Below are 12200 nucleotides of genomic sequence, written 5' to 3' on the forward strand. Positions count from 1 at the left end.
GTCCGCTTGACGTAGCCTCCTTAGTGCAGATTATAGACCTAAGCAAGCCACTGTGCCTGGCTTTTTGTTTTCTTTTAAAAGACAAAATGTTAAGTTAGGGGCTGTGAATGGAACTCAGCAGGTACAGTGCTTGCCTAGTATGCACAAACCCTTGAAATCGATATGCACAACAACATATAATCCTGGGCTTGGTAATAAAGGCTGTAATCCCAGTATGTGGGAAGTGAAGTAGGGTAAGAAGTTCACAGTATCATTGAACATAGCAAGTTTGAAGCTCATCTAGGTTATATGAGATCCCTAACTTTGTCTTTTTGAGAGGGTTTTACTGTGTAGCCCTGGCTGTCCTGGAACTCACTCTGTGGACCAGGCTAGCCTTGAACTCACAGAGATCTGCCTGCCTCTGTCTCCTGAGGACTAGGATCTGCTAGGATTAAAGGCATGCACCACCACTGCCTGGCTCAGCAAAAAAAGTTAAGGTTATATTGAGCATACCGCCAAGAAAGGAGTCACATGCATTCACAGATCCACCTGTGAGAACTGATCTAATTTCCTGAATCATCAGTCATCTCATAACCGCTTACCATCACCTTCTGATTTACTTGCTCCGGAAAATTACTTATCACTTGTGCTTCCTGATGAGGTCAGGTATTTACAGACTTCAACTGCTGGGATCCTAGGTAAAAGGTAAATCACACACAGAAGCAAACCCTAATACCTATGGCTACATGAAAAACATGACAGTAAGTTTAAAAATAACTCTTTAATCATATGCACATACAGGATGAAGGGTAGCATCAGGCTACCTAGCACAGTTCTGAGATCACACACGGTGGGGAAGGTGGGGAAGCAGAGTGAGAAGACGGAAGAGACGAAGGCAAAGGAGACACAGGGCTAGCAGTAGTCTCAGTCAGTGGACTCCAACACAGATTCACTCAGTGCAAGGTCCCAGTAGTGTTCGGCCCCATGCTTTTTGAAATGCTCACGAGCCATGTTCTCTGTCGGGCACTGTTTAAACTTCATCTCTCCAAAGCTCCGGTCTTTGGCTGTACCCTAGGTGAGCAGCAAAAATTTTATCTGTTTACTCATTTGAAGAGAATAACTTGCTATTAGTCTACACTACGCTTGAATTAGAAATCCTACCTCAGCATCCTAATATACCATCATGCCCAAGAGAGACAGGAATTTTAATAAGCTTTTTAAAAAAATTTATTATACATATACATGCCAGAAGAGGGCATCAGATCTCCTTACAGATGGGTGTGAGCAAACATGTGGTTGCTGGGAATTGAACTCAGGACATCTGGAAAATGAACCAGTACTCTTAACCTCTGAGTCATCTCTCCAGCCCTTAAATAAGCTTTCTAATTTACCCCCTTCCCAGCGTGGGAATTGAGCTCAGAGCCTTACTCATGTCAGGCGAGCACTCTACCACTTCAACTTACTAAACTAGGACTTTTGTTTTGTTTGAGACAGGGTTTCTTTGTAGTCTTGGCTGTCCTGGAACTGACCAGCTGATATAATATTCTTTTAAAAGACCTAGTAACATTTGTGTAGCAACATGCCTCACTGAAATATGAGACTATGATAAAATAATTATAATGTCATGTCTTAGATATTTGTATGATTTTATATGTATGTGTATATATATATATATATATATATATATATATATATATAAATTTTTATTGTTGTCACTACTGTTTTTAGAATCAGGGATTATTTTATTTTTTGCAGCATTGGGAATTGAACCTACAGTGTCAAGCATGTAAGGCAAGCAGTCTATACTGAGTAACATTACTAGCCTTAAGAATTCTTTCTTTTGGGGCTGGCGAGATGGCTCAGTGGTTAAGAGCATTGCCTGCTCTTCCAAAGGTCCTGAGTTCAATTCCCGGCAACCACATGGTGGCTCACAACCATCTATAATGAAGTCTGATGTGCTCTTCTGGCCTGCAGACATACACACAGATGGAATATTGTATACATAATAAATAAATAAGTATTAAAAAAAAAGAATTCTTTCTTTTTAGCTGGGCAGTGGTGGCGCAGGCCTTTAATCCCAGCACTCAGGAGGCAGAGGCAGGTGGATCTCTGTGAGCTCGAGGCCAGCCTGGTCCACAAGAGCTAGTTCCAGGATAGCCTCTAAAGCTACAGAGAAACCCTGTCTTGAAAAACAAAAACAAAAAAATTCTTTTTTTTAAAGATTTATTTAAAAAAAAAAAAATTAGGGGCTAGAGAGATGGTTCAGCAGTTAAGAGCACTGGCTGTTCTTCCAGAGCTCAATTCCCAGCAACCACATAGCGATTCACAACCATCTAGAATAGAATAGGATCTGATATCTGATGCCTTCTTCTGGATGCAGTATTCATGCAGAACATTCATATATAAAATAGAAAGAAATTAAAAACATTTTATGTTAATTATTATTTTAAATTTTTTGTTTTTTGATACAGGTTTTTTTTTAAAAGTTTTTTTTTGATTTATTTATTATGTATACAACATTCTGCCTCCATGTATGCCCGCACGCCAGAAGAGGGCGCCAGATCTCATTACAGATGGTTGTGAGCCACGATATGGTTGCTGGGAATTGAACTCCAGACCTTTGGAAGAGCAGCAAGTGTGCTCTTAACGGCTGAGCCATCTCTCCAACCCCTGGAACTAGTTTTGTAGACCAGGCTGGCCTTGAACTCACAAAGACTGGCCTGCCTCAGCCTCCCCAGTACTGGGATTCAAGGCATATGTACCATGATCTGGCAAAAATAAAATTAAATTAAATTATGAGCTGGAGAGATGGCTCAGTCAGGAGTTAAGAGCAATTGCTACTCTCGCAGAGGATCCAGGTTCTGTTCCAAGCACCCATATTGTGGTCACAGCCATCTGTAACTCCAGTTTCAGGGGCTCTGACACCCTCTTCTGGCTTTGATGTGTATTAAGGCAAGCATGTGATGTAAATACATTCAAATATACATGTAGGCAAAGCACGCATACACACACAAAAAATCAAAATTTGTTTTTTAAAAAAGAAAAATGTGTTTTTGTGTTCATGTGAGTGTAGATACCTTGTCAAGAACAAGGAGTCAGATCCCCCTAGGGCTGGAGTTACAGGAGGCTGTAAGCACACCCAATGTGAGTGAAGGGAGTTGAATTTGGGCCTGCTTTCCATTTATTCTCAACTACACCAACAAGTCAGGGAGATCAAATCACACCCGTATTTCATAGATAAGGCAATGAAATTGGACACTGAGACAGCTGAATCAGATGCTGACTCTGCCAGCATCCTATTTGTTTTGCTGCAGAGCTGAGGATCAAACTCAGGATTCTAATAAAATGTTAGATAAGCACTCTGTCACTGGGCTATACTCCCAGGTCTCACCCATCCATCATTAGATTCTTAGATCTAGGGCATGTCTTTTTTTTGGGGGGGGGGGCAGTGTTTCAAGACAGGGTTTGTCTGTGGTTTTGGAGCCTGTCCTGGAACTAGCTCTTGTAGACCAGGCTGGTCTCGAACTCACAGAGACCCGCCTGCCTCTGCCTCCCTCCTAAGTGCTGGGATTAAAGGTGAGCGCCACCACCGCCCGGCTAGTGCATGTTCTGCTACACCCAGAGGAGGAAAACATAATTTACTCCCTTCACATTCAAGCTTAGAATTATCTAATTTCCAATTTGTATTCCTAATGCCAGCATTTCCCGTACACTTTTCAGTTGGCATATACTAAAGTTGTTCTACCAGTCCAGGTAACTCTCTACGTCAGCATTGACAAAGGCACCAACCTCCCACACCAGCACACATTTGTTGGTTTTCTTCACAGCTTCTTCATCAGACTCCTCATCATCTGGAAAAGACAAAAGGGTTCAATCTTTGTTCTGTTTGTTGAGACAAGGGTCTCACTATCTAGACCAGGCTGGCCTCCAAAGGACAGAGATCGTCTACCTCCCAAGTGCTGAGATTAAGGGACAGTGCCATCACCACCTGGCCTTTGCCTTTTTCTTTGTAGCTTGAACTGGCCTTCAATTTGAGGCCATCCTCCTGACGCAGTCTTTTGAGTGCTGGGATTACAAGATTCAGCAATCAGGCCTCACTAAGTATCTTTCTTTCTTCATCCCTACCACCCCACACAGCTCAATGTCCAGGGCTTTGAACAGGTAGACAAATGCTTCACCCCTGAACTCCAGAGTATCTGTTCTGTGGCAGCGAATGACGGCCTATGCATTTAATCCTAGCACCTGGGAGGCAGAGGAAGATGGATCTCTGTTGAGTATGAGGCCAGCTAGGTCAATATACAAAGTTTCAGACCAGCGAGGGCTACACCATTGAGATCCTGTCTCAAAAGAACAAAACACAGGGTATCTTTTCCTGACTAAAGTAGAAAGCTGTTCAACAACTTTCTGAAAATCTGTTTTTATACACCCAATACTTTAAATATTTTTTAGGGGTGGGGAAGACAGGGTCTCCGCATGTAGTCCTTATATGCCTTAAACTGGGACGTGTCCTCAGTGGTTTCAAACCCAAGCTCTTCCTACCTCCATATTCTAAGTGCTGGGTTATGGGTATACCACTAGGTCTAGAGCAATTAAAAACAAACACCAACTTTTTTTTTTTTGGTTTTTCGAGACAGGGTTTCTCTGTGGCTTTGGAGCCTGTCCTGGAACTAGCTCTGTAGACCAGGCTGGTCTCGAACTCACAGAGATCCGCCTGCCTCTGCCTCCCGAGTGCTGGGATTAACCAACTTTTTTTTTTTTTTCCCCTAAATGGGAACTCATGTAGCCTAGGCTGCTTTAAAATTGCTACATAGCTCAGGATGGCCTTAAGCTTCTAGGAGATCCTCTTAAATAGTGAGATTTCAGGTTGTGAACCACCATGCTATAGCTAACAAGAAATTTTTGACTAAATAATACAGGATAGACACTGTATATACGAACACATAGTTTGCTGACTTTAAATAGACTCTCACAACCAGAACTTACAACCAAAACAGAGAGGGAAGCCAGTTGGGAGAAAACCCTTAAAGGATATGCAAAAGAATAATTTTAAGGGGCTCAGTGGTTAAGAGCACCGGCTGCTCTTCCAGAGGACCTGGATTCAATTCCCAGCACCCACATGGCAGCTCACAACTGTTTATAACTCCAGTTTCAGGGGATCTGACAACCATGGCAAAATACCAATGTACATAAGACAGAAACAAATTTTAAAAAGAGTAATTTTAAAAGCAGTTTGTATGATAATGCAATAAATATTACATAACCATCTAGCAGTACTGTCTAAGTAAGTCAGCCTAGCTGGGCAGGGTGGCACACACCTTTAATCCCAGTGCTTAGAAAGAAGAGGCAGGTAGATCTTATGAGTTCAGGGCCAGTCAGAGCTATACACTGAGACCCTGTCTCTCACACACAAAAAAATAGTAATAAAAATAAATAAATAAAATTGAGTAAGTCTGTCTGAACTTCTTGAACAATAAGCATTTCAGGAAGGGTGAAAAGGAATAGAAAGAACTATTATTCCCACCTCCCCCTGCTCTCCCATCTAATCCCTTCTAACCCAATTCACCATCTCCCTTCGTGTTGGATGTCTGCTCATCCCACTTTATCCGATGTAGCATGAGACGCTTAAATTTCTTCTGGGCCTTGGGGCCTGGAACGAGAATTTTGAGAGAGTTGCAAAGACTAGATAGAAAGGTCCTCTGAGCTTGCTTAATGCTCAGACAGTACTGGTAGGAAAACAAACCCCAGAAACCAAAGTGCAGCCTTCTACTCCAGCACACACAGAGACAGACATACATCAGATTCACTGACATCTCAAAATACCACATTTCTCTCCCTTCTTCCCACAATGCCAATCACCTGAGGGTCAGGGCTGTATAGGGTCAGTTTCTCTCAATTCTTTGCACACTCACCCCCTTCCACTACCACCACGTTGACATCCTTGTGCAGTACCACCACCCCTGTCAGGTACAGCTGCCCAGCATTGGCCTCAATCTTGAACTTCTTGGCTGGGTTGCTCAAATTTCGAACTCTAGAGGAGGGAAATTTTAGTTACGTCTCAAGTTTATCATCAAAGCTGCCTGAATGGAACGGCAAATAAAGTAGGATCTGAAATGTTCACCTTTCTAAAATCAACACCTTGAACACAGAATTGTATTTCTACTCTCTTCTAAGTACATTTCCTTCTTTTTCTTTTTTTTTTTTAAAGACAGGGTCTCATTATGTAGGTCTGGCTGGCCTGGAACTCACAATGTAGACCAAGCTAGTCTTTTTTTTTTTTTTGGTTTTTCGAGACAGGGTTTCTCTGTGGCTTTGGAGCCTGTCCTGGAACTAGCTCTGTAGACCAGGCTGGTCTCGAACTCACAGAGATCCGCCTGCCTCTGCCTCCCGAGTGCTGGGATTAAAGGCGTGCGCCACCACCGCCAGGCACCAAGCTAGTCTTGAACTCAAGAGATTTGCCTGCATCTGTTTCCCAAGTACTAGTCCTATATTTCCTCATAGTATGTAGTTATGAATGAAGAGGTACTTACTATCATCCAAAAGTTTTTATAAGTTCATTGTTCCAGAAGGTATAAAAAGCTTTAAATCCTGTCTCTTCTAGATGCTATAATGTAAATAACATATATTCATGAGATTTTTCTAAACAGAGACATCAAGAACTGTAAGCAGTAATTACCTATAGACAGTGGTCCAAAGAGAGAAGGGAAGGGGGGACGGAAGGACTCTTTCATAAGTGCTCCTCTCTATTATTACAATTTGTTTTGTTGTTCTCCAGCCTGGGTTAGCCAAAAACTTGCTAGCACAGGTTAGCCTTAAGCTTAAAACTGTCCTGCTTCTCCTAAGTGCTAGAATTTATAGATATGCTTCATCCCATCTGGTAGAAAAATTTTAATCTGAATAAACATTAGTTTTGTAATAACGTACCACTTCTGATAAAGAACTAGTTAATAGAAATAAGCCCATCTACACTTGGGAGGCAGAGGCAGGCGGATCTCTGTGAGTTCGAGACCAGCCTGGTCTACAAGTTTGTTCCAGGACAGACTCTAAAACTACAGAGAAACCCTGTCTCAAAAAAAAAAAAAAACCAAAAAAACAAAAACAAAATGAAACAAAACAAAAAACAACAAAAAGTCAAAATACATTTCCAGGCTACAAATATATTCTGGAGTGAGGATGAAAGGCTTACTACGGTACATAAGGAAAAAACCAATATACTTAATAAAAAAAAAGTTAAAGCTCAGGACAGCCAGAGTTGTTATACAGACAAACCCTGTCTTGAAGAACAAAAAACAACAAACCAAACAAAAGTTAATGTTTTCTAGAGAAATGAGGTATTTTAGATTTCACAAAGGATGAATAACCTGTAGATATGCTTTAAGGTCACAGTGATTCTGCCCTAAGCATTGGAAAGATATTGAGAATTCAGGGGCAAAGATGGTGTGATGGAGTACACCTTTAATATCAGGACAGGGGAGGCAGGGGCAGGTAGATCTCCGAGTTTTAGGCCAGCCTTGTCTACATAGTAGGTTCCAGGACACCTGGGACTATGTGCAGAGACCCTGTCTCAAAAAAGAAACAAAAAATGTATGGACAGTTGCCTATGTGGACACCTACCTATACACAGATATGTGCACCCCCTGTGAAATGTCTTCTTTAAGCTTTTTAATTTTCTTGACCTTTCTCTGTTCTGCTGTAAGTTTTCTGGCAGCGTTGGCCTCTTCGTGCGCTCTGTCGTGACAGGAAGGACATCCACAAGTGAGAAAGGCATTGCAGGTCAGAGGCAGGGCTAAGGAAAGAGAGAGCAACAGAGGACTCTCCCCTCCCTCCAATGTGGACCCCAGGAGGGTCTGGAAAGGCAGTGTCCTGGGCCCCTCCCAACCCACCACACTTACTTTTGTCTCTTTGCCATCTGAGCTCTGACGTGGGCTTCTACCTTTGTAGGGTCTTGGACTGCTTCTGTTCCTAATACTCGCATTAAATTTGAGATTCTCACTACAATGGAAAGAGAACAGCAATCAATCTCCTAATCTCCTAAATTATTTCTCTAGCGAGGACAATCTGATTTGTTGTTGTTTGTTCTGCTCATAAACATGGCTTATTTCAAATCTCTACTCAAAATTCACTTTCTACAATATCTTGAAAATCCCACTCAGTTAACTCAGATTTTGTAGAAGATCAAACTATCTTAAAAAATTCAGTTTTTTTTAATCATAAAAAAAATTTATTGGGGGCTGGAGAGATAGATAGCTCAGAGGTTAAGGGCACTGACTGCTCTTCCGGAGGTCCTGAGTTCATTTCCCAGCAACCACATGGTGACTCACAATCATCTATAATAAGATCTGGTATCCTCTTTGGGCCAGCAAATATACAGACAGACAGAACACTGTATACATAATAAATAATCTTTTTTTTTTTTTTTTGTTTTTTTTTGTTTTTTCGAGATAGGGTTTCTCTGTGGCTTTGGAGCCTGTCCTGGAACTAGCTCTGTAGACCAGGCTGGTCTCGAACTCACAGAGATCCGCCTATCTCTGCCTCCCGAGTGCTGGGATTAAAGGCGTGCGCCACCATCGCCCGGCTCATAATAAATAATCTTTAAAAAAAAAAAAAAAACAAGAGCCAGGCGGTGGTGGTGCACACCTGTAATCCCAGCACTTGGGAGGCAGAGACAGGTGGATCTCTGTGAGTTCAAGGCCAGCCTGGTCTACCAAGGGAGTTCCAGGACAGGCTCCAAAGCTACAGAGAAACCCTGTCTCGAAAAACCCAAAAAAAAAAAAAAAAAAAAAACCATTTATTTCACATTTGTCAGCACACAAAAAAAAATTTTTTATAATCCAGGTAGTGGTGGCATATGCCTTTAATCCCAGCACTTGAGGAGGCAGAGGCAGGTGAGCTATCTCTCTACAGAGCAAGTTCAGGACATTTAGGGATACAAAGAAACCGTCTTCAACCCTCTTCCGCAAAGACTTAAGTTTTATTTCATGTACATGGATGTTTGCTTGTGTGCACATAAGTGCACCATGTGTGAACAGTGCTTATGGAGTTTAGACGGCTTCGGTTCCTCTGGAACTGGAGTTAGAGATGGTTCCAAGTTGCCATCTGGATGCTGGGAACTGAACCTAGGTTCTCTCTACGAGCAGTCAGTGCTCTTAACCACTGAGCTATCTCTCTGGCCTCTTTTTGTGTTCTTGAGACAGGGTCTCCCTGTACACCTTGGCTGGCATCAAGGACTCTCAAGTACTGGAAATATAGGTGTCATCATGCTCAGCTCTGTACTTTTGTTTTTGAGAGTCCATCTTTTCTTTGGGGGGTGGTGGGGTGGGGTAGGGTGGGGAGAAATGACAGGATCTTTTCTATGACTGTCCCAGAACTCTCTATATAGGCCAGGCCAATCTCTGTCTGGGATTAAAAGTGTTTACAACCATGCCCACTTTTTTTTTTTCTTTTTGAGATAGGGTCTCACTATGCAGCTCAGACAGGCCTGGAACTTCCTGTGTAATCCAGGTTAGTCTGGATCATGAGATCCTCCTGACTAGGATCCCAAGACCTAGGATTAACAGCTAGTGCCATCATACCTGTCTATATACTAAAAATTATGTATAAAATTCCACAAATACTACAACCATTGTCTTCATGATTTTTTTCTCTTTATTTTTTTCTAGACAAGAGTTTTTCTGTGGAGCCCTGGCTGTTCTAGAACTCACTCTATAGATCAGGCTGGTCCCAACCTCAGAGATCTGCCTGCCTCTGCCTATGCTAGGATTAAAGGCATATGTCACCACCACCTGAGTGTCTTCATGAATTTTAAGACTAGCATCCTTTTAGTAAATTCTGGGAGTCAATACAGCAAATAATGCTTTAAAAAAAAAAAGGCAAGGGGCTGGAGAGATGGCTCAGCAGCTAAGAGCACTGGCTGGTCTTCCAGAAGACCCAGGTTCAAATTCCAGCACCTACATGGTAGTTCACAACTGTCTGTAACTCCAGTTCCAGGGGGTCTAATACCTTCATACCAATGCACATAAAATAAAGTTAAATAAATTATACATATAAAAAAAAGGCAAGCCCTAAATGACTTCTATAATAGAATGTGCTGATCTGTTAGAAGGAAACGCAGCATAGATTAAAATAAAATAAATAAGAAAAACCTGTAAATGATTCAGAGAAACAAACAAACAAAAACTCCCAAAACAGTTAAAATGCTTCTAGGTGAAAAAAAGACAGACAGACTGATTGACTTTGTGGCAGCAGGGCCAGCTAGACACATACCTTTGGGTTCTGGAGGAGGCATCAGACCTAACCTGACTTTCTCCTGTAGCTCCTTCTGTGCTTCTCTCCTTGTTTGCCTCCGAAGTTTCTTCTGTTCCTTTTTTGTAAGATATACGCCAAGGGTAACTGGTGTATCATTGTCGACTGTGAGAAAGAGAAACGAGTTACCAAAGCCTGAGAGTACAGATTTAGGTGAGCACCCAAGACTTAGAAGAACCATTAAACTGGAAACAGTGGAGGGAGGGGGTCAACACAGTCTTGCTGTGTAGCCCAGGCTGGCCTTGAACTCAAGAGTCTTACTGTTTCCATTCAAATTGCTGGAATGACAGGCATCCACTAGCTATTTCTAAGTGGTGAGAGGGATAATATGGTTATGTTTTACTAAGTAAAAGTATTAATCTCAAACTGGACGGTGGTAGCGCAAGTCTTTAATCCCAACACTTGGGAGGCAGAGGCAGGCAGATCTTTATGAGTTCGAAGCCAGCCTGCTCTACAAGAGCTAGTTCCAGGACAGGTTCCAAAGCTACAGAGAAACCCTGTCTCAAAAAAAACAAAAACAAAAAAGAAATGAAAAAAAAGTATTAATCTCTCAAAAATAATGTTTTAAGTTGTTTTTCTTCAAGAGGATGAACACTTTTACCAAATGTAATGTATAAACAGAGCTGGGTAAGACTTTGGAGGAGTATGTAGAATTCCACTCAAGTCCTACTTTCTGAACTCTGCTGTTTCCATGGAATACGATTTAAAAACCATTACCCTACACAATAAGTTTGTTTTGGGAATGAAGCGATGCTAAGCACTATACAAACAACACCTTAATTTTAGCACTAGGAAATGGGGGAGAGGATGCCTAGAGAGTGGTTAAGAGCATACACACACACACACACACACCAACATGCCACCCCCATAGGCTCCACCATGCCTAAATAAAAAAAAATTTCCTTTAAAAAAAAAAAGTGTGCCATACTGGGTATGGTGGTGCACACCTTTAATCCCACCACTCTGTAGGCAGGGTAGATCTGAGTTAGAGGCCAGTCTGGTCTACAATGTGAGTACCAGGATAGCCAGGGCTGTTTAACATAGCAACCCTGTCTTGAAAAACAAAGCACATCTTTAATCCTAGCACTCAGGAGGCTGACGCAGGTGGATATGTGAATTTGATGCCAGCCTGGTCTACAGAGTGAGTTCCAGGACAGCCAGGGCTACACAGGGAAACCCTGTCTCCAAAAACAAACAAACAAAGTGTATAATGCTCTTACAGAGGACCCAAGTTTGGTTTACAGACCTACACTGGGTGGCTGACCCACCTCCAGACCATTCACTCTTAATGAAAGATAAATCTTTAACACCACAGTCTAACCAACTGAACCAATGGGCTCAATGGTAAAATGAATTTAAACTAAAATCCCACATTCCTCTGACACACACTCATGACAGTTAAATAAAACCTGAAGGAGCTGAGCCCTGATTTTAACTTGTATTAGAGGCTGAATGTCCCTAACCTAAACACTTAAAATTTTCAATACTCCAAAATCGAAAATGATTTTTTTGGACAGGGTTTTGTGTATCCTAGGCTGGCTTGAAATTCAGCACGTTTCTGAGGATGACCTTGAACTTTTTTGTTGTTGTTGTTTTGTTTGTTTGTTTTAGAGGTTTCTCTGTATAACAGTCCTGTCCTGGAACTTGCTCTGTAGACCAGGATGTGCTTGAACTCACTGATGTTCTCTTCTCCTGTCTCTGTCTCCAAGTGTTGGTATTATAGGCGTGTGCCACCATCACCCAGCCGACCTTATCTCTCTACTCTGAGTGCTGGAATTAAAGTGTATTATGGCAACACACTTTATGCACAGCTGGGGACCCAATCTACAGGTCCAATCTGCACGCAAAGCAAAAACCCCATCAACTGAGTTATATTCCAGTTTCAGAAATCCAGGAAGCTTTACAAATTTAATTTCTGTGTA

The 12200-nt window shown here is 41.9% G+C and overlaps 1 protein-coding gene across 4 annotated transcripts in view; it reads right to left on the bottom strand.

Annotated features, from left to right (window-relative positions):
• Positions 1–740: 740 nt before the first annotated feature.
• The window catches only part of LOC121437914 (U4/U6 small nuclear ribonucleoprotein Prp3), a 28591-nt gene continuing 17131 nt past the window's right edge, over positions 741–12200 (bottom strand). For 2 of the 4 annotated variants that reach the window (XM_041638035.1, XM_041638037.1), the window contains 7 exons: positions 10240–10383; positions 7869–7968; positions 7591–7704; positions 5889–6007; positions 5534–5626; positions 3769–3830; positions 741–1050 (listed from right to left, as the gene is read on the bottom strand). In XM_041638035.1, the coding sequence (XP_041493969.1) occupies positions 904–1050; positions 3769–3830; positions 5534–5626; positions 5889–6007; positions 7591–7704; positions 7869–7968; positions 10240–10383 (779 nt within the window). In that variant the 3' untranslated portion in view covers positions 741–903. Of the gene's footprint in view, positions 1051–3768; positions 3831–5533; positions 5627–5888; positions 6008–6376; positions 6581–7590; positions 7705–7868; positions 7969–10239; positions 10384–12200 lie in introns of those variants that run through there. The other 2 variants (XM_041638036.1, XM_041638038.1) reach the window with 2 other exon arrangements.

Source organism: Microtus oregoni, unplaced genomic scaffold (assembly GCF_018167655.1).
Source record: "Microtus oregoni isolate MIOR12 unplaced genomic scaffold, Mior012 000054F_ref0000373, whole genome shotgun sequence".
Classification (NCBI taxonomy): Eukaryota; Metazoa; Chordata; class Mammalia; order Rodentia; family Cricetidae; genus Microtus; species Microtus oregoni.